Source organism: Phaseolus vulgaris, chromosome 1 (assembly GCF_051622355.1).
Source record: "Phaseolus vulgaris cultivar YP4 chromosome 1, ASM5162235v1, whole genome shotgun sequence".
In the NCBI taxonomy this organism is placed as follows: Eukaryota; Viridiplantae; Streptophyta; class Magnoliopsida; order Fabales; family Fabaceae; genus Phaseolus; species Phaseolus vulgaris.
In genome coordinates this window covers 3023667-3049941 of record NC_143498.1, presented here as the reverse complement: position 1 = coordinate 3049941, position 26275 = coordinate 3023667, and the positions used below count along the sequence as shown (strand labels likewise).

At 27.5% G+C, this 26275-nt stretch overlaps 2 protein-coding genes across 2 annotated transcripts; both read left to right on the top strand.

Moving 5' to 3' along the window:
* Positions 1–5937: 5937 nt before the first annotated feature.
* LOC137815340 (uncharacterized) lies at positions 5938–6629 on the top strand. Its single transcript, XM_068618485.2, has one exon. It carries the CDS (start codon positions 6004–6006, stop codon positions 6298–6300), a length of 297 nt encoding a protein of 98 aa, XP_068474586.2. The 5' UTR covers positions 5938–6003; the 3' UTR covers positions 6301–6629.
* Positions 6630–17881: 11252 nt separating this feature from the next.
* LOC150029457 (uncharacterized) lies at positions 17882–18578 on the top strand. The gene has a single exon (XM_090297088.1). The coding sequence runs from the start codon at positions 17951–17953 to the stop codon at positions 18239–18241; it is 291 nt and encodes a 96-aa protein (XP_090153214.1). The 5' UTR covers positions 17882–17950; the 3' UTR covers positions 18242–18578.
* The last annotated feature ends 7697 nt before the right edge of the window (positions 18579–26275 follow it).

Sequence of the window (26275 nt, the reverse complement as noted above, 5' to 3'; positions counted from 1 at the left end):
AGACAATAATTTATTTATTTTCTATACAATATAGTAATTAAATGTTCCCGTTCAAAGCAAATAATTGGTGTTGTCCTTTCACTTTTATTCGTATTGTCCTTTTACTTTTGTTATTCCATCTATTATGCTTCAAAGCATCATTACGAAAAGAAACATCTATATATGCTTCAAAGCATTATTACGAAAAGAAAGATATGTAGATACAATGCATGATAACTTAGATGTAGAAATGTGTATTTGTTAGAGTAGAAGTATTTTTTAAATATTTTTATTTATTAATTTTTTCCTTATCGATAGAATAATAAACACTATGAGAAAAAACAAATATCAAAATAATTAGTTATTATATTAATTAAATTAAATATTAATTTAGAGACTAAAAATTTATTGGTATTTAAAATTATTTGTATTATTAATAAAAAAAATTAAAATAATTTTTAAAATGATATTTAAATTAACTACCTAGATTTTAGTTACTAATATTTTAGATTTTAAATTGGTATCTAAAAGATTAATAGAGACTAATTTAGAATATAAAGTAGTAAGTAGCTAAAATCTTAGTATCTAAAAGATTAGATACCAAAATTTATTTTATAATTTTTTATTAATAATATAAATTAATTTAAATACTAATAAATTTTTTTAGTTTATAAAATAGTCTCTAATTTACTTAAATACTAACTAATTATTTTAATATTTAAAATTAATTTTTATTTAATAATTTTTTTGTAGTACTAAAATACCAATTCATAGTTACAAGAATATATCTTTTTAATATTTGTGGTCAACATATGCTACTGATTCTGTTTATTTTTAGATTATAATATATAATTTTTTTATCAGAAAAAAATTATATTAAAATATGAGGATTTGGAATGATCCAACCCTTTTATCATTATATATAAGTACAAAGTTGCAGGATTGTTCTATATTGAAATAACTTGATTTTCAAACTTCTAATCCTTGAAAAGAAAACAAGAAAGAGCTTCTACATGTGTTCGTTTTTTATGTTCTTTTTCCACTTAAAAAGTGGTTCTAATTTTCTTTTCTCCAATGTGACATTTCAATAACTAAAGTTGTTAATTTAGAACTTAAAAAAATCTGTTTTACGATTTTTAAAAACAATTTACAGACTTTAGTGTTAAAGTTGTGTAAAAACAGTATTCCAAACTGATTTTTTTTTTTTTAACTTATTCACTTATTCATTCTTGTTTTGCTGACTTCTTTTTTACGAATAAAACTAATTAGTGTGTAGCAAATTTGATTTTGAATAGAATTGATTTTGTAAAATTATTTTTCATTAAAATATATTTTAAAGTAAAATGAGTTATGCTAGGAATTTTACCTTAAAAACAAGTTTAATCAAAATGAAAAATACTTTTATAAATTTCATTCAAACCGAGATTTGAGAGACAAAAACAATTTGTATGAGAATAATAAAAATTCAAACATAAAATATTTTTATCAGAATCACAGTTAATAGGAACCGAAATCACATTTAATACACACTAATTTCGTATAATTAAAATTGAAATGGTATATAAGGGATACGATATAGTATTATTTGAGTAAAATATGTTCTTTATATAAAAATTCTAATATATTTTTTTATACTATTAATTTTTTTTATTTGTATTCACACACCATCAATTATTTCATATTTTTTTAATTTTTATTATAACTAAATTGTTAAATATGTTTACGTGATGCATGATGCGTGAGTGAGAGGTGTTAAATATGTTTGCATGGTACATAATGTGAAGAGGTATCATTTGAAAAAAGACATTATTGATTAAACTACACTACAAGAAAATCGTCTAATAGAAACAAATTTTTAGAGACCAATATAATTAGTTACAATAGGAACTAAAATAGAGACCATTTTAAAAACTAAAAAAAAATTGATTTTTAAATTAGTTTCTATTATTTTCTATTATTGTTAAATAGTTTCTAAATTGGTATCTAATTAGCAACTAAGATTTTAACTACAAATTATTTAGTTTCTAAATTTGGTAGCAAAAACCTTGGTTGCTAATTAGATATCAATTTAGAAACTATTTAACAATAATAGAAAATAATATAAACTAATTTAGAAACTAATTTTTTTTAGTTTCTAAAATGGTCTCTAATTTAGTTATTATTATAACTAATTATTTTGTTTTCTACAAATTGGTTTCTATTTCATGATTTTCTTGTAGTGGTAATATTGTATAATATATTTTGATTTACATATAAACAATTTAATATATATATATATATATATATATATATATTCTTAGTTATTATTTATCTTCCCTTTCAAGATTTAACGAATAAAAGATAAGCATATATAAGACACTTGTCCCAAGAATCTAATCTGGTCTGAGCCAGAACAATAATTATTGCATCTTTAGAATAACAAAATTAATTACAATGATAATGTTAAAAAAGAGAAAAACTTTAGAATCATATCTAGCTACAAGTGTCATTATAGTAAATGATTAACCTTCTTCATGCAATTATTTGATTATTTTTTCCATCCATAATATTTCTTTAACGATATTTAATGACTAACTTTTTTTTTAGTTGTGGAAATTATTAGTTTTTCTCTCCTAAGTTTCAATATAGTATTTTTTAAAATAATTGGTCAAAATTTTAATATGCGAAAACATGTTTAAGAATCTCAATTATCTATCTCCTTATAATCAAAATAATAAAAAAAATAAACATCATCTCTTATTATTTAATTATAGTATTTGTACAAATTTTTCGATCAATGTCTTGTTCCTTTGATTTGTATGTATTTGTTTTAGTGATTTATGTCAAATTTTATATGATTTTGTCAGGAACTGCTCTGTTTTTTAGTTGGTTCAAAGGTGTTTTACAGGTGACGGCTCATATTTTTTTATAAGGGTTAAATCAACCCTGAAGTAGTTTTTTATATTTATTTTCATAATTTTCGGATAAAAATAAATAAATAAAAAATCATGACAAATAATAATGTTAAAAATCTTGAAGGCATATAAAATATAATTTTTTTCTTTCACCCTAAAGTACCATTATTAAGATTTGGACAGTGATAAATACATAATGAAAAGTATAAAAAGTCACATCTACTATTGGTGATAAGAAGCATGAGACTTGGCTATATAATCCTTTCATCTTGGCCTTTCAAAAACCATATTCTAACTCATCTCACAAGTACACTTAAGCAGTAGCTAGTGATCAAGCTTGAGACAGAAGAAAAAGAAGATCTGAAAATGCCTGTGTTCATCCCTACTAAGACTCCACACAAGACCCTATCTCCACAGATAATCATGGCTGAAAATCAGATAAGGGATATTTTGAAAAAAGCAGATCTTAATGGAGATGGTTATCTAAGCAAGGATGAACTGAAGAAAGCTTTCAAGGAATTTGGTTTCAAGCTAGCAGGATGGAGAGCAGGTCGTTTTCTGAAGAAAGTTGACAACAGCAACGAAGAACAACTCAACATGGAACAGCTTGACATCATTGTTGATTATGCTCTTACTAGGTACAAGTTTACCAAGTAAATAATCATAAGATCATGGATCATCACGCCCATAAATGCAACAATCATCCAAAGACATTTAATGAGGCGCATATATATGTGTATGTATATGTATAAATAATGGTAGAACATGAGCTTGATAAGTTCAACTTTCTATAATGAACACTAGGATTAGGATGGGAGAATGTTTTTGGTTGTTGTAGGGGTTAAAGTTATAAACCCATATTAGGATTAGGTCAAGTTGAATAAGGGTGTGTTTAGAAGTTGGAGAAAGTTATGTTTGAAATTATGTTCTAAGATGAGTGTTTGTGCAAGTCTTTTTGTGATAATTGTAGAAGTTATTTTTCGTTTTATTTTAATAAGTTCTTCAAAATATATAATCTGTTTTTATTTTATATGGACAAAAAGTAATCTGTATATATATAATATAAATTAAACCATATTATAGTATTTTTGTTTTTATTATTATATACCTTTTCTTTGTCTATCTATTTATACAAAGGGTCGTGTTAATGTAATAAAAATTCTTTTTCAGAGAGGTGTTTACACCAACATTTAAAAAAAAAAAATCCAAACTTCATTTAGATACAATAATCATACCTAAGGGAAGTTTAAATATATATTCAAATTTTTTAAATGTAAAAGATACAATAATTACACAATCAAAATTCTCCATGTGCACTGTTTCTTCTCTAATTTTTCTTCCTTCTAATTACACAATAATTAACATTATCTTCTCTTTTATTGTGAGCTTTAAAACTACTGTGGTTGACAAAAAAATTACTAGTTGGAGTAACATTTGTATTTATTAGAGGTGTACTTTGGATATGATTCCATATATACTATATAAGTATAAATAAGTAAAACTAAAACATCATAATTAAACTCAACTTTCATCAACATTATGATTTTAACTTTTGTATAATTTAATTAATTCTTCATAATATTAAAGAATAATATTTTAGTTAGCAACTTTAGAATCTAAATAGTTGGTAGTTAATTAGATACTAATTTAGAAACGATTGATCAATAATAAAAACTAATTTAAATACCAATAATTTTTTGGGTGATGATATTTTGACACCTTACTCCACCTTACACCCACAACAAAATATTAATATTTGTAATAAAAAAAATTAAAAAGAATAGAAAATCTCTTTAATGAAAATATAAACAATATGCAAAATGTCAAAATAATTTTTAAAATAAAAAGTAAAAAATAATTAAAATATTAATATCTATTGCGGTGTAGGGTGGAGCATGAGTGTAAAAAACCATTTTCCTTTTACTAAAAACTCATCACCTTGGATGTGAACCAACATCAACAAAACTCTTTAAAAAGATGTCCTGATAAGTAACACTACAAGAAAATCATGAAATATAAACTAATTTTAGTGACTAAATTAGAAACCATTTTAGGGACTAAATAACTTTTTGGTTTCTAAATTAGTTTCTATTATTGTTAAATGATTTCTAAATTGGTATCTAATTAGCAACTAAGGTTTTTGATACCAAATTTAGAATCTAAATAATTGGTAGTTAAAATATTTGTTGCTAATTAGATATCAATTTAGAAACTATTTAACAATAATAGAAACTAATTTATAAACCAATTTTTTTTAGTTTCTAAAATGGTCTCTAATTTAATTATTTTGATCTCTAAAAATTTGTTTTTATTTGATAATTTTCTTGTAGTGAATAATCATACCTAAGGAAAGTTTAAATATATATTCAAATTTTTAAAATGTAAAAGATACAATAATTACACAATCAAAGTTCTCCATGTGCACGGTTTCTTCTCTAATTTTTCTTCATTCTTTTTTTTATTAGTAAGAAGCAATAAATAAATAAATAAATAAATAAGAATCACTTTAGGTAATTCAACCCTTATACGTATAATTCCAAACAAAAGGAATACCTCAAAACTCACTAAAAAAAACTAAAAACTACTAAAAAACCCCAAAATACCACTTACTCAAACAACTAAAACATCATAATTAAACTCAACTTTCATTTTTAACTTCTAGATTCTGTAATTTAATTAATTCTAACGATTTATCAATAATAAAAACTAATTTAAATACCAATAATTTTTTTTATCATATTAAAAAAATATCTTATTTAATTGTTATATTTAATTTTTATTAATTTCATTTATTTATTTATTTCATCAGATATTCTAGTTTTTACAAATTTCATATATTCTAGTTTTTACAAATTTAATTGGTGATGACTTTATTTCTCTCTTTTTTACTAAAAACTCATCACCTTGTATGTGAACCAACATGAACAAAGCTCTTTAAAAAGATGCCATTTTAAGTAACTTTGTCTTTGAACACAGTGCAAGAGTTAGAAAGAGAGTGTGATGAACCAGAAGGACAAGAATCTTGAGCTGACCCACAATGGCCTCTATAAAAACACTCTATAACATTTCATAGCCATTCATCCCTCTCACTCTTCTCACAAAGATCAAAAGAAGACGCAGCAAAACCAAAATGCCTGTCATGCTCCCTCGTAACCAACCACGAAAGGCATTACCCGCGTCGTCGGCTATGCATAAGAAAAACATACCTGAGAAACTGCAGAAAATAATGGAAACGTTGAGAAACAGAGATGGTTTCTACAACAAGAGTGAACTCAAGAATGCCCTCAAAGAGCTAGGTGCCTACTTCCCTGGCTGGAGAGCCCACCGTGCTTTTGGAAAAGCTGATGACAACAACGACGGTCTAATTAGCGGCGAGGAAATCGACACTCTCCTTGAGTATCTTACTTCTTGTGGCTTTGGAAAATGAGTCATAATCCTCTCTCTCTATATATATACTCTATATAGCCCTATATCTGTTGTTAAGATTATGTGTTATACATAATATAGTTTGTGTTGGTGTTTTCAGATATCATCCATGTTTTTTTTCTATCAGCAAAATATCATCCATGTCTACACAGTAATAAGGTTGAAGATGGATTATAAAATATGGTATTAAGGTTGAAGGGTTCGTGATTTATAGATAACTTTGTTTTTCAAGTATCTGAATCAGAGTTTCCTTCCGAAACTTGTGTGAATGGATCTCAGTTTATTGGTATGAAGAATTGTAATATATATGTATCGGAGTTTCTTTTCTTCTCTCTTTATCTACACTTTTATACTGTGATTTTAAAACTGTTTGCTCGTTAAACATTTTGGCTTTTCATTCAGATAATAACTTTGAAGAAAACATAACAATGTTTTTATAAACCCTAACACCACCATCTACTATAACTTAACATTTTAGTTTTTGGAACTTGGAGACGATGAAGATAGGTTTTGCTGATGAGAAATTTAGTGGTGCAGAGAAAAATTCCATTTCAAAAAAAAAAGAGTTGATTTGACTTCATTAAATAACCATATAATTGGACAAGGTGACGAATAATTGAGGCAACTTTAGAAGAATAAACGTATTATATAATTAGATAACTTGAAGATTTTACATGAATAATATATAATTTATCAACTCCCTTTTAATTTTGATTTTATTAGTTTGATTAAGTGACTCAATAAACAAGGCTGCATATAGAGGAAGATTTAAACCTATAACTCTTGAAGTTAAGTTCATAGCCTTATAGCTTACCGTCCAAGTGAAAAATGAGTAATTATTAATTATAAAAAAATTAATAATTAGAGGATTTTGATCATGTAGTTGTTGAAGTAGAGGATTTTGTTGGGTTTTAGGACTGGTTTGTCTTGTCCAAAGTCTATAGGAGTTGTACATGAGTTAGGAATATCCCTTTTTATTTAATTTTATTATTTGTTAGATAAAAAAAATTAATTATAAAAAATTAATTGGTATTTTATAAAACACTGATATTCTTAAATTTATTGTATAGATATGTGAAGGAAAATCATTTTATATTGTAAAGATTAGTGATGGCTAATTTAAAAAAAAAAATCATGAGTGTACTTAACTCATTATATAAAAATGAAATTAATCAAATTTTATAAATTTTTTTATCAGAAACTAAATTTTATAATTTTTTTATTTTTATAATATTTAATAAATTTCAATCGATGATAAAGATTGTGTTTCAAATATTATTAATATTTCTCTTTATATTATATCGTATGGGAATTCGAACACGTCTTAGACTATATTGCTCAATTATTTTTACTTATCAACAACTTTTAAAATTAATCTTTAAATGAATTTTTTAAATAATTTTTTTCTTTTTGAAAAAAGAAAAGTGTTGTTCTTCTGAGATAGAAAAAATGAATTCCTCCGTAATTTGAGATGTTATATTAGTAAAAAAAAATTATAAATAGAGTAATATAAGAACTTCCTTTAAAAAAAATCACACCATGATGCCATTGGGAAATATTCAAAGAAGAAATAGTGAGAGCAAATAAATGAATTTCATAGACAAGGAAACTGACCCAAAGGATGTAATGCTACATTCATTATGCTTATCCCAAAGGTGGAGAAACCATAAGAGTTGAAAGAATATCAACAAATATCTTTGGTTCCTTGCCTTTATAAAAATCATACATAAGTTGTTAGCAAAGAGACTGAAGAAATCTCTCCCTCCCAAAAGTAATAAACAAAACTCAATCAGACTTAGAAAAAAATATGTTTGATTAAGAAGGTTATTATATGAAAAAGCTTATCATTAAGTGAGGTAAGATTTCATATTTTATATGTTGCAAAAATGGGGATTTTGTGAGAAATTAATCACCTTAGAAGTTATTTGGAATCAACAACAACATTCATCCTTAATGGGAGCCTCACAGATGAATTTAAACCATCGAACGGAATTAGATAAGGTGACCCCCTTCACCTTTTTCTCTTCCTCATTATGGGTGAGAGAGTTGCAGGAATAGTAAGACAAATTAAAAATTTACATGTATTAAAAGGAGGGAGAAGAGAGATTGAAATAAATATGTTGCAATTTGCCGATGATACTCTATTCATATGTATGAATAAAATTTAAAATGTTTTGACTTTGAAATGTAACTTATGATGCTTTGAATTTGCCTTAGGATTCAAATGTAATTTCTATACGAGTAAATTGAAGGAATTAGGGTTTAAGATAATCACATTGATCATTTTGTTGTTATCTTTAACTATACAAGAATGACAATTGTTGAGTTCAAAGCTTTTAAAACTTTCGCACAAATTCAGATTTTTATCATAGTACACCGAAAATAAATCGATTTATTTAGCAATGAACAGATTTATTTTTATACTGTTTATGTACTTTAAGACGTTTATCTTGGTTGAATGATTTTTTATTTTAAGATTGAGTTTGATGATCTGCAGGCAAAGATCAAATTGATTTTCACAGAATAAAAACAGAGAGCTACAACAGCTAATCACAACCTTTGAATACAAAATCAATGCTTGTTTTTAAAACACTTAACAAATTGAAATAACCTTCACAAAACATGAATTTCAATGATGTTTCACAACACATATAGATTTACGCAGAAGTTCTTCAGAAAGTTTTCCAGAAAATCAAGAACAGAATACACGTGCTTAGAAAGAACAGATTCAATCACAATTGAATAGATTTATTTCTTGACAGATTAGTTTGATCAACAATTATTGGGTGCAAAGATTAAGAGAGAATGAACACAAAACAATTATACTGGTTCACTCAAATGAGCTACATCCAGTCTTCACCTAATCCAAGATGAAATTCACTAAACCACAATTCAAAACAATTACAAAAATCACTGTTCTTGAACCTTACAAGAACATGACACACCTTGCTGAAAAACACTATTCCAACATACATAACTCTTCAAGAAACCCTATCAAGAAGAGTTTACAACCACACTTTACATTGAAGTATGAAACGAATACACCTGATAGAGAATGCAGAAATCTGCCTTAGACCAGTAGAACAATTGCTCACACAGTGACAGCACCTCTAGCCAAGCCTTAGAACCAACCAAGAACAAGCACACCTTGTGATTTGAAAAAATCTTTCAAGAACTCGTTCTAATCCTCTGAAATCTCTTATTTCTCTGTTGTAAAACCAGTTTTCTCAAAGATATGAACAACATTTTAAAGCCAAAACAAACTCTCTTTTTATAGGAAAATATTTTATAACAAACTTTCGAAAAACAGTTAAAGCTGTTACAAAAAAAGAACAGATTGAAAATAAAATGAACAGACTTATTTTCAAAGGCAGTGAGAGAATTTGTTATATGTAGGAGACTTAGTCAAACACCCTGGTGCAAGGATAAAACAGTGAAAAATCGATTAAGAGAAACATGGCACCAGACTAAAAAGAATCTATTCATTTACAGAAGAACAGATTCATTTTCAAAACGATAACAAGAACTCTTTAACAAGTGAAACACAATCGTTTTGAAGGAATGAAAACTTAGTTAAGATACTTGATGCATAAAACATTATTTTCAAAAACACTTAATCAAGGCATCAGTTTAAGAAAAGAATCTATTTATTTAGAAAAGAACAGATTCATTTTCTATGCAGTAAATGATATTTTTGCAAAACATGTGAAAAACATTTTCATAAAACTTGTGTTTGCTCTTATCACATGGTCAATGGCTAAGAGGTGGGTTACCCAGCAAAAAGCCCACTTTAAACAACCTCTAATCTAGACCTAAGACATCCTTAAAGCAAATACAAACACTAAGGAAAAATTACACATTTGCCTTCATCAAACACTTGTCTTGAAAGGGGCAGCATCCATCTTCATCAACAATCACATATTTAGGAATATTTATAGGACAAAATCCTAAAAATTAACACGATGTAAATGTAAACATTTGTTATTTGCTAGTATAGCTTCTTTGATTACATCTGTTATCACTACCCTCTCATTTATTATGGGTAAAATAAATGTAAACCCTACATCTTAAACCATAAACCATAAATCCTAACTCTAAAACCTCAATACTAAACTCTAAACCCTAACCCATAAACTCTAAACCCTAAGCCCTAAGAAAATATAAGAAATATTATATAATCATATTTGTTATTATAATTTATAACATATATTTATATATAACTCATTATTTACACAATCTTTCAATTTAAATATAATTTTTTTTCTTAATTTTTATTTTAAAATTACAATTTATACATTTATATTTTTTATTAAACCTAATAATAAATTTATTCACTTATTTTTTTTATTATTACATACATATCATCAATGAATAACTTAATTTTTATTTATAATTTTTTAAACATTTCATTAATTTTTTTTTATAAAATATCCAAAAAATCTTATTTAATTTTTACTATTACTTATTTTAGTTTTTAAATTTTCTTCTATTTCAATTTATTAATATATAAATTCACTACAATTTTATAAATATTTAAACTAAACATTTTTAATTTATTAATTTTTATTTTTATTTTGTAAAAACTCATTTCTTTCCAAACAAATAAATGACACAGCCATCAAAAATAAAAATACCACAAAACTTCAATTATCAATATTCAGCACAGTCATCACTAATCATTACAAACAATCACCACTAAGAAAACACCATATTCTCTATTATACTTAAAATGATATTATTGAAATTTAAAAAAATATATATAAAGATGCAAAGAGTGAAGGTATGAAGTTAAAAAAACAAATTGATGAAATTAAAATTGGTGATGCCCACCCTTTTGGCAGTGCTAGTCATGAGATTCTTCCTTATCCTCCATGTATGCTTTCCCAAACTTACTTTCACTATTTATGAACAATAAATTTTAAGCAAATAATTGGGTTCCTCCCATCCTATCGAAGAATCCTATGCCACGTTTGACTATGACCAACGTATTTCGGCAACGTGACAATAATAATAAATAAAGTATTAGACATAATTACAAAACTTTAATTAATACCTTGCATGTATTTTTTTAATCATAATAAAAAAATATATATATATTTTAGGAATATTTTAATTTTATACAAAAATTACTATAGAAGTCTAGTAACAAAATCAGAGAATTCTAATAAAAACTTTTACAATAACAAAAAAAATTATAGAATAAAAAATAAGAAGAATCTTTTATCATTAATACCAAACACAATTACTTAAACCCCAGACTAATATTCTCATTCAACCAAGACCGTAAGAAGATCTTGCATGTATAATATACATGATTGGTCAACTCCATTTAATTTTGAGTTTAATAGTTTGATTAAGGTTAAAATGTATTTGATATATGTGAAAGAACATGATTTTATATTGAAGGATGGTGGTGAGAAAAGCAAAATTGAAGGATGGTGGTAATATGCCCTTTTTAACTTTATTTATTATCGGTTAATTTTTAAAAAAATGCATATTGATCATGAGTGCAATTAAATCATTAAACATATATATTATCTGTTGATCATGTAAAAGTTATGATATTCATAATAATGCGTGAGTGTTCTATTTTTATTTAATTTATTAATTAATAATACGTGAGTGATATCATTAATTATACTATTTTTTATTTTTATTTTTTGCAAATTCACCCACAATATCAGTTATCTATGTTTCAATTTTGTGTTGTTTTGGTGAACCAAATAAAAGGTTTAAACTGAATTCACTGGTCCAGCCGTATTGTTGCCAAATTCGAACATATGATATCAGCCATTCATACGACAAAGATTCCTTTTCTTTACAGCTTATTATCTCACATATGTTTTGCTGAGATATTCATGCATACCTCATTTTGCATACATATAAATTTTTAGGTTTGAAAGATATTATGTTTGGGTGATATTTGGAATCATAGGAATAAAGTTGTTTTTAAGAATAGACGAGTTGATCTACTTTAGATTATTTTTACTGTGGTATAAAAGAAGACTTGATCTTGGATTACAGTAAAGTAAAGATTAACTGATTTCTCTCACTCATATTGATGTTTGGAACCTTTATGTTGTATGATGTATTTGAGAAATTGATGTTAAGTGATTTATGTTTAACGTTTTGATCAGGTTTGGAAGTTTTTGTGTGATTTAGTTCTAGTTTTTAGCTTCCGTTTTGTTTGCTGACAAAGATCCTATTCAGTTGTTGGAGAATGGTGTATAATCATATTTATTTTGTTTTATTTTGTGAGAACATGTCTTCTTTAGATGAATGATGTAATTGTATTATGATGTGATAATACTATATTAATTTTGTTATGTCTATATCATTTTGATTGATGTTTTGTAAGGTATATTAGATCCCCAATGATTAGATGTTAAGAAGTTTGGAATTAGTTTTTAAAAAAATAAAAATAGCAAAACTGCCACATCAATTAAGATAAGATTCATTTTTGTACATATTTTTTTTATATGGGTTCAAACATCCGTTTACTCCTCTTAATTCATTTATATCTTGCCAATAAAAAAATATAATAATATAAAATAATGGTTATCTATTATTATAGTAAATTATTTATATCCATGAATAATTTTTGAAATCTCTGTCTAAAACAAATATACATCTTATACTTTGCAAAAAATTATTTTTCTAATAATCACCTTTTTTAAACAGCTAGTTATCATTCCCAAAGGATTAATACATGAGAAATTTCATGTTACTAAACAAATTCTTGAACTTTTTCTAAATTACTCTTTTCTGACATAACAACTCACACTAAAAAAATTATTAAATAAAAATTAATTTTAGAAATCAAAATATTTAATTACTATTTACCTAGATTAAAAATCATTTTATAAACTAAAAAAATTATTGGTTGCATCTAAAGTAGTTTCTCTTATTAATAAAAATTTATAAAGTAATTTATAAATTCATATTTAATCAAACTAACAAAGTTTTTGGTAGAGGACAAAATTTCTGAAAAATTCTCCCGAAATAGTTTTCTCCTGAGATTTTACGTAAGAATCTCCATTGAATTTGAGACAAAACGCGACAAATTGCAGGTCAAATGGATGAGTATTCACCCATGAAAAAAATCAAACAATTTCACACACAAACGAACCTTCCTTTCAGCCCTGGCAGTGGTGAATAATAAATTTATTGGCAATCTTGTGGGACGAATCTGGGGCTCAAATCTCAACCAAAAATCAGTAGACAAAGTGACGAACGTCTAGTAAAAATTTCAGTCCAAATTACCAAAAGAGTAAGACGTAGTAAGTCCCAGGCCGAGAGTGAACAAAACTGGTTTTCCGAAAACAAAACGTCTTGGCTTTTCTTCCCCGTATCTTCTTTTTGTGATTTGTTTACGTATGTGCCTCCTTACCTGGGTGCAAACAACATATGAAAGTACTTGTGTGAATTTTTTAAACGCAATACGGACCCAGAATAAAATTTCAGAAAGTAAGGCGAAATTTCACAAGTTTTGGTAGAGGATAACCTTGGTAGAGGACAAAATTTCTGAAAAATTCTACCGAAATAGTTTTTTCCTGAAATTCCACGTATGAATCTCCACTGAATTTGGGACAAAACGCAACAAATTTCAGGTCAAACGAATGAGTATTCACCCACGAAAAAAAATCAAACAGTTTCACACACAAACGAACCTTCCTTTCAGCCCTGGCAGTAAAGAATAAAAAATTTATTGCCAATCTTGTGGGAAGAATCTAAGGCTCAAATCTCAGCCAAAAGTCAGCAGACACAGTGACGAACGTCTGGTAAAAATTTCAGAACAAAATAGTCAAGGAGTAAGGCGTAGTAAGTCCCAGACCGAGAGTGAACAAAACTGGTTTTCCGAAAATAAAATATCCTGGATTTTCTCCTCCGTATCTTCTTTTAATGATTTGTTTATAGACGTGCCTCCTTACCTAAGTGCAAACAACATATGAAAGTACTTGTGTGAATTTTTTCAGCGCAATACGGACCCAGAATAAAATTTCATAAAGTAGGGCGAAATTTCACAAGTTTTGGTAGAGGATGATAACCTTGGTAGAGGACAAAATTTCTGAAAAATTCTCCCGAAATAGTTTTTTCCTGAAATTCCACGTATGAATCTCCATTGAATTTGAAACAAAACGCGACAAATTTCAGGTCAAACGGATTAATATTCACCCACGAAAAAAATCAAACAATTCCACACACAAACGAACCTTCCTTTCAGCCCTGGCAGTGATGAATAAAAAATTTATTGACAATCTTGTGGGAAGAATCTAGGGCTCAAATCTCAGCCAAAAGTCAGTAGACACAGTGAAGAACGTCTGGTAAAAATTTCAGACCAAAATACCCAAGGAGTAAGGCGTATTAAGTCCCAGACCGAGAGTAAACAAAATTGGTTTTCTGAAAATTAAACGTCCTGGCTTTTCTCCTCCGTATCTTCTTTTTGTGATTTGTTTATGGACGTGTCTCCTTACCTGGGTGCAAACAACATATGAAAGTACTTGTGTGAATTTTTTCAGCGCAATACGGACCCAGAATAAAATTGCAGAAATTAGGGCCGTATTTCACAAATTTTGGTAGAGGATAGCCTTGGTTTGCACAAAATTTCTGAAAAATTCTCCTGAAATAGTTTTTTCCTGAAATTCCATGTAAGAATCTCCACTGAATTTGGGACAAAACGCGACAAATTTCAGGTCAAACGAATAAGTATTCACCCACGAAAAAAATCAAACAGTTTCACACACAAACGAACCCTCCTTTCAGCCCTGGCAGTGATGAATAAAAAAACTATTTCCAATCTTGTGGGACGAATCTGGGGCTCAAATCTCAGCCAAAACTCAGTAGACATAGTGACAAACGTCTGATAAAAATTTCAGACCAAAATACCCAAGGAGTAAGGCGTAGTAAGTCCCAGACCGAGAGTGAACAAAACTGGTTTTTCGAAAACAAAACATTCTGGCTTTCCTCTCCCATATCTTTTTTTTGTGATTTGTTTATGGAGGTGTCTCCTTACATGGGTGCAAATAACATATGAAAGTACTTGTGTGAATTTTTTAGGCGCAATACGGACCCAGAATAAAATTTCAGAAAGTAGGGCGAAATTTCACAAGTTTTGGTATAAGATAGCCTTGGTAGAAGATTAAATTTCTGAAAAATTATCCCGAAATAATTTTTTCTTGAAATTCCACATATGAATCTCCATTGAATTTGGGACAAAACTAAACAAATATCAGGTCAAACGGATGAGTATTCACCCACGAAAAAAATCAAACAATTTCACACACAAACGAACCTTCATTTCAGCCCTGGCAGTGAAGAATAAAAAATTTATTGGCAATCTTGTGGGACAAATCTGGGACTCAAATCTCAGCAAAAGTAAGTAGACACAGTGACGAACGTCTGGTAAAAATTTCAGACCAAAATACCTAAGGAGTAAGGCGTAGTAAGTCCCAGACCGAGAGTGAACAAAATTGGTTTTCCGAAAATAAAACGTCCTGGATTTTTCTCTCCGTATCTTCTTTTTGTGATTTGTTTATGGACGTGCCTCCTTACCTGGTGCAAACAACATATGAAAGTACTTGTGTGAATTTTTTCAGCGCAATACGGACCCAGAATAAAATTTCAGAAATAGGACGAAATTTCACAAGTTTTGGTAGAGTATGCCTTGGTAGAAAACAAAATTTCTGAAAAATTTTCCCTAAATAATTTTTTCCTGAAATTCCACATAAGAATCTCCACTGAATTTGGGACTAAACGCAACAAATTTTAGGTCAAACGAATGAGTATTCACCCACGAAAAAAATCAAACAGTTTCACACACAAACGAACCTTCCTTTCAGCCCTGGCAGTGATGAATAAAAAAATTATTTTCAATCTTGTGGGACGAATTTGGGGCTCAAGTCTCAGCCAAAACTCAATAGACACATTGAGGAATATATGGTAAAAATTTCAGACCAAAATACCCAAGGAGTAAGGCGTAGTAAGTCCTAGACCGAGAGTGAACAAAACTGGTTTTTCGAAAATAAAACATCCTAGATTTTCTTCCCCGTATATTCTTTTTGTGATTTGTTTATGGACGTGCCTCGTTACCTGTGTGCAAACAACTTATGAAATTACTTATGTGAATTTTTTAAGTGCAATACGGACCCAGTAGAAAATTTCAAAAAGTATGACGAAATTTCACAAGTTTTGGTAGAGGATAGCCTTGGTAGAGGACAATATTTCTGAAAAAATCTTCCGAAATAGTTTTTTGCTGAAATTCCACGTAAGAATATCCACTGAATTTGGGACAAAACGCGACAAATTTTAGGTCAAACGGATGAGTATTCACCCACGAAAAAAATCAAACAGTTTCACACACAAACGAACCTTCCTTTCAGCCCTGGCAGTGATGAATAAAAAATTTATTGCCAATCTTGTGGGACGAATCTGGGGCTCAAATCTAAGCCAAAACTCAGTACACACAATGACGAACGTCTGGTAAAAATTTTAGACCAAAATACACAAGGAGTAAGGCATAGTAAGTCTCAGACCGAGAGTGAACACAAGTTGGTTTTCCGAAAATAAAATGTCCTGAATTTTCTTTCCTGTATCTTCTTTTTGTGATTTTTTTATGGACGTGCCTCCTTACCTGAGTGCAAACAACATATAAAATTACTTGTGTGAATTTTTTAAGCGCAATACGGACCCGGTAGAAAATTTCAAAAAGTAGGACGAAATTTCACAAGTTTTGGTAGTGGATAGCCTTGTTTTGCACAAAATTTCTGAAAAATTCTCCCGAAATAGTTTTTTCCTGAAATTTCACGTAAGAATCTCCACTGAATTTGGGACAAAACGCGACAAATTTCAGGTCAAACGGATAAGTATTCACCCACGAAAAAAATCAAATAGTTTCACACACAAACGAACCATCCTTTCATTCCCGGCAGTGATGAATAAAAAATTTGTTAACAATCTTGTGGGACGAATCTGGGGCTCAAATCTCAGCCAGAACTCAGTAGACACAGTAACGAACGTCTGGTAAAAATTTCAGACCAAAATACCCAAGGAATAAGGCGTAGTAAGTCCCAGACCGAGTGAACAAAACTGGTTTTCCGAAAACAAAACATCCTGGCTTTTCTCCCCCGTATCTTCTTTTAGTGATTTGTTTATGGATGTGTCTCCTTACTTGGGTGCAAACAACATATGAAAGTACTTGTGTGAATTTTTTCAGCGCAATACGAACACAGAACAAAATTTCAGAAAGTAGGTTACAATTTATCACTAATAAAAACTAATTTAGATACCAATAATTATTTTAATCTCTAGAATAATATATAATTTAGGTAATATGATAACTAATTGGTATATTTAGTTTTTTTTTTATGAGATACTTTACAAATTTCATTGGTGATGACTTTATTTCTCTGTTTTTTACTAAAAACACATCACCTTGTATGTGAACCAACATGAACAAAGCTCTTTAAAAAGATGCCATTTTAAGTAACTTTGTTTTTGAACACAGTGAAAGAGGTAGAAAGAGAGTGTGATTATAGGACAAGATTCTTGAGGTGACCCACAATGGCCTCTATAAAACACTCTATAACATTTCATAGCCATTCATCCCTCTCACTCTTCTCACAAAGATCAAAAGAAGACGCAGCAAAACCAAAATGACTGTGATGCTCCCTCATCCCAGAAAGATACCCCCGTCGCGTGACAAAAACTTACCTGTGCATCTGCAGAAAATAATGAAAAAGTTGAGAGAAGCAGACAGAGACAACAATGGTTCCTTCAACAAGAGTGAACTCAAGCATGCCCTCAAAGACTTAGGTGCCTACTTCCCTGGCTGGAGAGCTGACCGTGCTTTCGGAAAAATTGATGTCAACAACGACGGTCTAATTAGCGGCGAGGAAATCGATTCTCTCCTTGAGTATCTTGGTTCTTGTGGCTTTGGAAAATGAGTCATAATCCTCTATATATATATATATATATATATACTCTATATAGCCCTATATGTGTTGTTAAGATTATGCGTTATACATAATATAGTTTGTGTTGGTGTTTTCAAATATCATCCATGCTTTTTTTTCTATCAGCAAAATATCATCCATGTCTACACAGTAATAAGGTTGAAGATGGATTATAAGATGGGTTCATGATTTATAGATAACTTTGTTTTTCAAGTATCTGAATCAGAGTTTCCTTCCGAAACTTGTGTGAATGTATCTCAGTTTATTGGTATGAAGAAACCAATATATGAAGAAACTAATATATATGTATCGAAGTTTCTTTTCTTCTCTCTTTATCTACACTTTTTGTATTGTGATTTTAAAACTGTTTGCTATTTTTGCTTTTCACAAGTCTTTCAGATAACTTCGAAGAAACGTAACAATGTTTTTATAAACCCTAACACCACCATCTACTATAACTTAACATTTTAGTTTTTGGATAGTTTTTGTTCTTGAGAAATTTAGTGGTGCTTATGCGAGAAAAAATGCCATTTAAAAAAAAAAGAGTTGAATTTACTTAAATGTCTTACAAGATTATTTTTGCATCAATATAAATTAGGATTTCTTAGTTTCAAAAATTTTATTAGGTTAGGATTTTTTTGCATCTTACAAAAATGGAGCATATCATCAATAACACCATGCACCAACAAAATATTAGTTGTACAACTTTTAAAATATTGCATGAGAAGTATCTATTTGTAAAAGTCTATATTAGTACTATCGTATTTTGGTAAGATTTAACCATCGATAATTTATGATATTCTTTTGGTATTTAACAAGCAAATTCCTTATTGTGGCAATATTCAGTGTAGTTATTTTTTTTATTTTCAGAGAGTAAAATTTCATATATACCATATGATAGAGATTCTTCCTTATCCTCCATGCTTTTTGGCAAAGTTATTTTCATTAAATAGCCATATTTCTCACAAAAATAATTGGACAGGGTGACAAGAATAATTGAGGCAACTTTAGAAGAATAAACGTATTATATAATTAGATAATTAACTTGAAGATTTTACATGAATAATATATAATTTATTAACTCCCTTTTAATTTTGATTTTGTTAGTTTAATTAAGGTGACTCAATAAACAAGGCTGCATATAGAGGGAGATTTAAACCTATAACTCTTGAAGTTAAGTTAATATCCTTATAGCTCACTGTCAAAGTGAAAAATGAATAATTATTAATTATAAAAAAATTAATTGGTATTTTATAAAACACTGATATTCGTAAATTTATTGCATAATGGGAAGGAAAATCACTTTATATTTGAAGATGGTAGTAATACATTTTAACGATTTTTGTTATTGTTGGTTAATTTAAAAAAAATAAAAAAAATCACGAGTGTACTTAACTCATTATATAAAAAAAATGAAATTAATTAAACATTATTAATATTTCTCTTTATATTATATCGTATGGGATTTCGAACACGTTTTGAAACAGAAGAAACATATTTTATTAGACTATATTGCTCAATTAATTTTACTTATGAACAACTTATAAAATTAAACTTTAAATAAATACAGTACTTTCAGGAATTAACCCGCGAAGGCCATGTATTATTCAATTTAATTAATTTATATTAAAGAAAAAGAACAGGGGATATGACATTGTCCTTGCAAATGAATTGAGGCATAATATCCCAAAAGTGGAGAAACCACAAGAGCTGAAGGAATATCAACAAATATCTTTGGTTGGTTGCCTTTACAAATCATAAAAAATAAGTTCTTACTGAACAAAAGTAATAATAAACAAAAGTAATGAAGTGGTGGATGAGATCAGACTTAGAAGAAAAGATGTTTGATTATGAAGGTGACTATATGAAAAAGCTTATGATTCATTGAGAAAAAGCTTATATTCATTGAGGTAAGATTTCATATAAGTTTTAAAGATTAGGATTTGGTGAGAAATAAATTATTTTAGAGGTTGCTTGAAATCAACAACAATATTCATCTTTCTTAATGGGAGCCTCACTGATGAATTTAGATCATCGAACGGAATTATATAAGGTGACTCTCCTTGCATCTTTCTCCTCTTCATTATGGCTGAGAGAGTTGTAGGAATAGTAAGAAAATTAAAAATGTACTAGAAGGAGTCTAAATTGGGAGAAGAGAGATTGAAATAAATATGTTACAATTTACAAATGATACTCTATTCATATGTATGAATAAAATTCAAATAATGTTTTGACTTTGAAATATATCTTATGATGCTTTGAATTAGTCTTAGGATTCAAATTTAATTTCTATAAGAGTAAATTAGGAGGGATTAGGGTTTAAGATAATCACCTTGATCCTTTTGATGCCATCTTGATCTCTACAAGACTGACAAGCACATATTTAGGAATACTTATTAGGACAAAATCTAAGAAAGATAAGCATGTGAGATACCATGATACACAAAATGAGGAAGAGATTGAGACGACGTAAAGGTACACATTTGTTATTTTCTAGTAGAATTTCTCTTATTAGATTTGTTATCACTACCATCCCACTTTTGTTTTTATCTTTATACAAAGTCCCAAAATTAGTGTTAAAGGAATTAGAAAATACAAAGACAACGTTTGTGGGGATAGAAATCTAAGGTAAAGAAAATAGCATGGGTGGAATGGAAAATCATATGTACACAAAAAAAAAGACATTAGACTAAAGAATGTACAATGGTTTAATGAATCACTTTTAGCAAAATGAAAGTGAAGATATGCAATTGAAATAAAAGGTTATGAATGAATATACTAAAATTCAAATACGGAGATTGGAGATTACTAAACCAAGTGAATCAAACCAAATATGAATCAATGTGGTGGAAGAACTTGAAGAAAGTAAGTGAATTAGAATCTTATCAATGATAGTTTGACAATAACATCACATGGAAGGAAAGGAAACAAAAATTGAATTTTGGAATAATAAGTGGAATAGTGACACATCACTTACTGAAAAAATTTCCTAAAACATATAACAATTCCAATTCCAAACAAGCCACAATATTGGAAATGAGTACATGGAATAAGGAGTAAGGTCTACTGTCAAATTAACATACAAACTTTTGCACAACAATGTTTGTACAAAAGATAAGGACCTATTTCACTTTATATGAATGATAAATTCAATTCCAAAGGTAAAACACTTTGTATAGAGAGTGAGCTTGAATAGTGTGACAACTAAGGATAATATCTGAACATAAAGGTGTACATATATCTTGTAAGTTATGTGTGTTACGGAAAGAAAATGAAAAATCAGTTCACTACAAGAAAATTATGAAATAGAAACCAATTTTTAGATACCAAAATAATCACTTCAATAGTAACTAAATTAGAGACCATTTTAGAAACTAAATAAAATTTTGGTTTCTAAATTAGTTTTTATTATTGTTAAATAGTTTCTAAATTGGTATCTAATTAGCAACCAAGATTTTAGAGACCAAATTTAGAAACTAAATAATTGGTAGTTAAAACCTTGGTTGCTAATTAGATACCAATTTAAAAATTATTTAACAATAATAGAAACTAATTTAGAAACCAATTTTTTGTTTAGTTTCTAAAATGGTCTTTAATTTAGTTACTATTGCAACTAATTATTTTGATCTTTAAAAATTGGTTTCTATTTGATGATTTTTCTTGTAGTGGTTTAAAATTTATTTTGAATGTAAGACAACCTTAACATGATACTTATGCAATAAATGGACAGGATTAACATTGGTTGCTCATAACAAAACTATGAAAATTTCTATCACCTTTACATGTGAGAGTTGAAAAATAATGATAACATGGAAGGTTACGTGGATGACACTAATGAGGTACACATGGAACCACATACATAATGTGTTGTTTAGAGGACCCCAAGTAGTTCCATATTAATATATTCTTTTTACTAATAAAAAACAATGATAGATGATAGTTAAACTATTATTTATTAAAAAATTATTATTAATCAAGAATATTACTTTTGAATAACTTTTTAATATACTTTTTTTTTGGCTAACCAACATGAATGAATCAAATGCTAACTTTCAAGTGAATTCACTAGTTGTGTCCCACACATATTCTTGGTCAATTTAAAGACTCACATGAATGTGTTTGGTTTGGCCTATGGAACAAATCATATCATCCATCCATACCACATATATTCCTTTCTTTATAACAAGATATTTCGTGCCAAAGAAAGACATCTCAAATAAATTAAAGAATCTGAATAACATATATAATTTTTAATAACAAGAAATTCTATATTCTCACGTGTTAGGATTGATGGAAATATTTTAATAAGATGAGATAGAATAAACGTTATCTAATGTTATAATACTTAAATTGTTTATTTTCATGAATAATATTTGAGTTATTACAGTCAAAACAAACATACACGTTAAACTTTTATAATAATGAATTTGATATTAAACAAGAAAATTTATTCTCGTTTTATATTTTAAGAATTTTTAAATCTATAATAAAATTATTGTCATGTCATTTAATTGTGAGTAAATAATTTTGTTCACTTGATATAAATTTAAATGAGTATATGTGCATCATGATCGTAAATATTCAAAGGTTCATATGTTAGCATGTAATTTCTCAAAGAAATTTGGTTTTTTAGTATTGCTAATAGGATAGGGCAATTTTCTTTTTTTCCAAAGATGTCAAACATGAGTATGTGAAATATAAGAATATTGTTTTGACAATAAGAAAGGCTTGTCTTGAGACAAGTGTTCCAATATAAAGAGGCAAAAACCAATAGGTTTTGTCTTTTGAATATTATAAGTAAGAAAGAAAATTTAGGTAGGAAAATATAGAACAAGATAAGAATGAGGACTCAAGTTACTTGTATAATTTAAAATATAAAGATAATTGATTTATTAGTTCACTACAAGACAATCATGAAATAGAAACCAATTTTTAGAAACTAAAATAATTAGTTGTAATAGTAACTAAATTAGAGACCATTTTAGAAACTAAATAGTTTCTAAATTGATATTTAATTAGCAACCAATGTTTTAGAGACCAAATTTAGAAACTAAATAATTGGTAGTTAAAACCTTGGTTGCTAATTAGATACCAATTTAGAAACTATTTAACAATAATAGAAACTAATTTAGAAACCAATTTTTTATTTATTAAAATGGTCTAATTTAATTACTATTGTAACCAATTATTTTGATCTCTAAAAATTGATTTCTATTTTATGATTTTCTTGTAGTGGTTGTATACGAATCATCTTCTGAAATCTTGCATAAGAATACAATTAGAACTGTTAAAAACAAGGTGATAATGAGAACCTAATCTACTTGTATAATTTAAAATGTAAAGATCATTAATTTTATTAGTTGTAAAGTTTTATTTGCATCATAATATAATTAGAACTATTAAAAATAAGAAGAGAACCTAAATTAGTTGTTATCTTTAAAATAAAAATAAGATTGATAGAAAAGGTTGGAATATCCTAAACATTAGTGAGAGTTAAATAAGGAGAACGTATGAGTTACACATATTTGTTTACCACTAGGGAGAGATATTGAAATTGAATCAATAGTTAAATTAAAACACAAATTTTATCATACCAAATATGAATGGTGTTACATGTGTTTTTGTAATTATTCCCTCTTAAATCAAACTACAACGTGTTTTTGTGTCTCTCATCTACTTAACCTTTTATAATGTAAAGTATGATTCCCTTTCCACTTTGCAATAATTTAATGTTTTTGTGCTTGAAAATTGGACCAAGTGGAAAAGAATTTAGGTAAGTATTTGTGACAAAATATGCCTCACATCATGTCTTGACGTGTTACAACATAGTACTTTGCATTTGTGCTATACTTAATTTAAGTTGATTATTATGTAATTTAATCCTTTTATAAAATTTGAATAGTAGTATATTTGGTTTAGTCATTTTCAAATGATTGGATTTGGAGTTTATTTTTAACCTCAACTTCATCTTTTTTGTTTTAAAGGTATCATATTCTATATTTTTAAAACTTAATTTATGGAATTATATATTTATTATGAATCATAAAACTTTACTATTCAAAATATATATATGTTTCAATGTCTTAATAAGAAGCTTCTATATATTACTCAAACTTCTTATGCTTTCCAAATCACATATATAGGAATAATTTTATTTAGAACAATTTTTTCTTTATCATTAATTTTACTCACTTTATGACTATTATAAATGCTTTCTAGAATTTTCCTTGTGTCCAATATATGGGCAGTTACAATAGAAGACTTCAATCAACTTATTTCTTATCTCTATAAAATATAATAGTTTATTCAATTTTTCAGTTTTTCGAATTAAACAATTTTATTCAAGATTAGTATATTATCTGCATGAATGTGTTTTCAATTATTACCTATATTAAAATTTCCTTATAAACATTATTATCAATATTCTATGTAAATAAGTAACACTATTATTATTATTATTATTATTAAACACTTCAACATTTTTTTCCGACAAAAAGCATATATAGAGATTACAATGTGATATACCATATTATAGAGATTCTTCCTTATCTTCAATGCTTTTGGCAAAGTTACTTTGAATATTTATGAACAAAATCAAATATATTAATGCAATTAATGGGGTGAGTGTCCCATCCCATTAAAGAATCGTATGCCATTTCACAAACATCCAGGTGATGAGAGTAATTAAGGCAACTTTGGAAGAATAAAAATATTAAATAATAGATAACTTGAAAAGTTTACACCTACATTTCCCTTTTAAATTTTTTATTTTTTTTAATCAACAAAAAATATATAAATAATAGAATACTTAACTATTTTAACCTATATTTTATTTTGTTAGTGAGGATGGTAGTAATATATATTTTATAATTTTTTATTAGTGGTTTTTTTTAATCAACAATAAAAATTTAAAAATTTAATAAGTAGAAGTACTTGCGATACTAATGTACAGAAATTTCCTATGCTAGAAAAAGAGGTTTACAGATAAAGTACCTAAACATAGCCATATTCTACAGATATAATTCTGATGATCTTACACTTTTTTAAACACATTAGGATGTCTATACATACATCAGATTATCTATCAAGGAATCCAGCCCTTAGTCCTAATCCAGAATATAAGCATATCAGCTCAAAAGAAGGACTTTGTCTTCTTGTTATCCAGTGCAATTTCCAAGCATCCATTGTCCATTATGACTGTAATTATACCCCAAGAGATTCAACTCATGCAAACCGATAGTCCAGCCAAAAGTAGAGGAAAGACATTAATCATCAATATAGTGATTTTAAACATTCATAAACATTAATACACCAATCCAATCAGAATAAGAAAAATTTGAATATACATTAATTTAAAAAAAATTACAAAATCATATTACAATTATTAAATAAAAAGTGAGATCTATAAAATTTTATTATTTTAATAATTCTCAATTAATAAAAAAAATTGTTAGAAAGAGTATGTATTACTAAGATTTTTTTCTTTATTTTATATTATATAGGGAATTTCAATACATTTCGAAGCTAATACTACAAGAAAATCATGAAATAGAAACCAATTTGTAGAAACCAAAATAATTAGTTGCAATAGTAACTAAATTAGAGACCATTTTAGAAACTAAAAAAAAATTTAATTTTTAAATTAGTTTTTATTATTTTCTATTATTGTTAAATAGTTTCTAAATTGGTATCTAATTAGCAACAAAAGTTTTGGCTACCAAATTTAGAAACTAAATAATTGGTAGTTAAAACCTTAGTTGCTAATTAGATACCAATTTTAGAAACTATTTAACAATAATAGAAACTAATTTAGAAACCAATTTTTTTTTAGTTTCTAAAATGGTTTCTATTTTAGTTACTATTGTAACTAATTATTTTGGTATCTAAAAATTGGTTTCTATTTCATGATTTTCTTATAGTGTAAATAAACATGTTTATTATGATATATTTGTCTCTAATTAATTTTTTACTTGTCAATTTAAAATTCAAATATAAATGATTTTTTAAATTAAAGTATATAAATAC

Excerpts from the sequence above, each read along its gene's own strand:
- LOC137815340 (XM_068618485.2), top strand. The coding sequence starts at position 6,004 with ATGCCTGTCATGCTCCCTCGTAACCAACCACGAAAGGCATTACCCGCG.
- LOC150029457 (XM_090297088.1), top strand. The coding sequence starts at position 17,951 with ATGACTGTGATGCTCCCTCATCCCAGAAAGATACCCCCGTCGCGTGAC.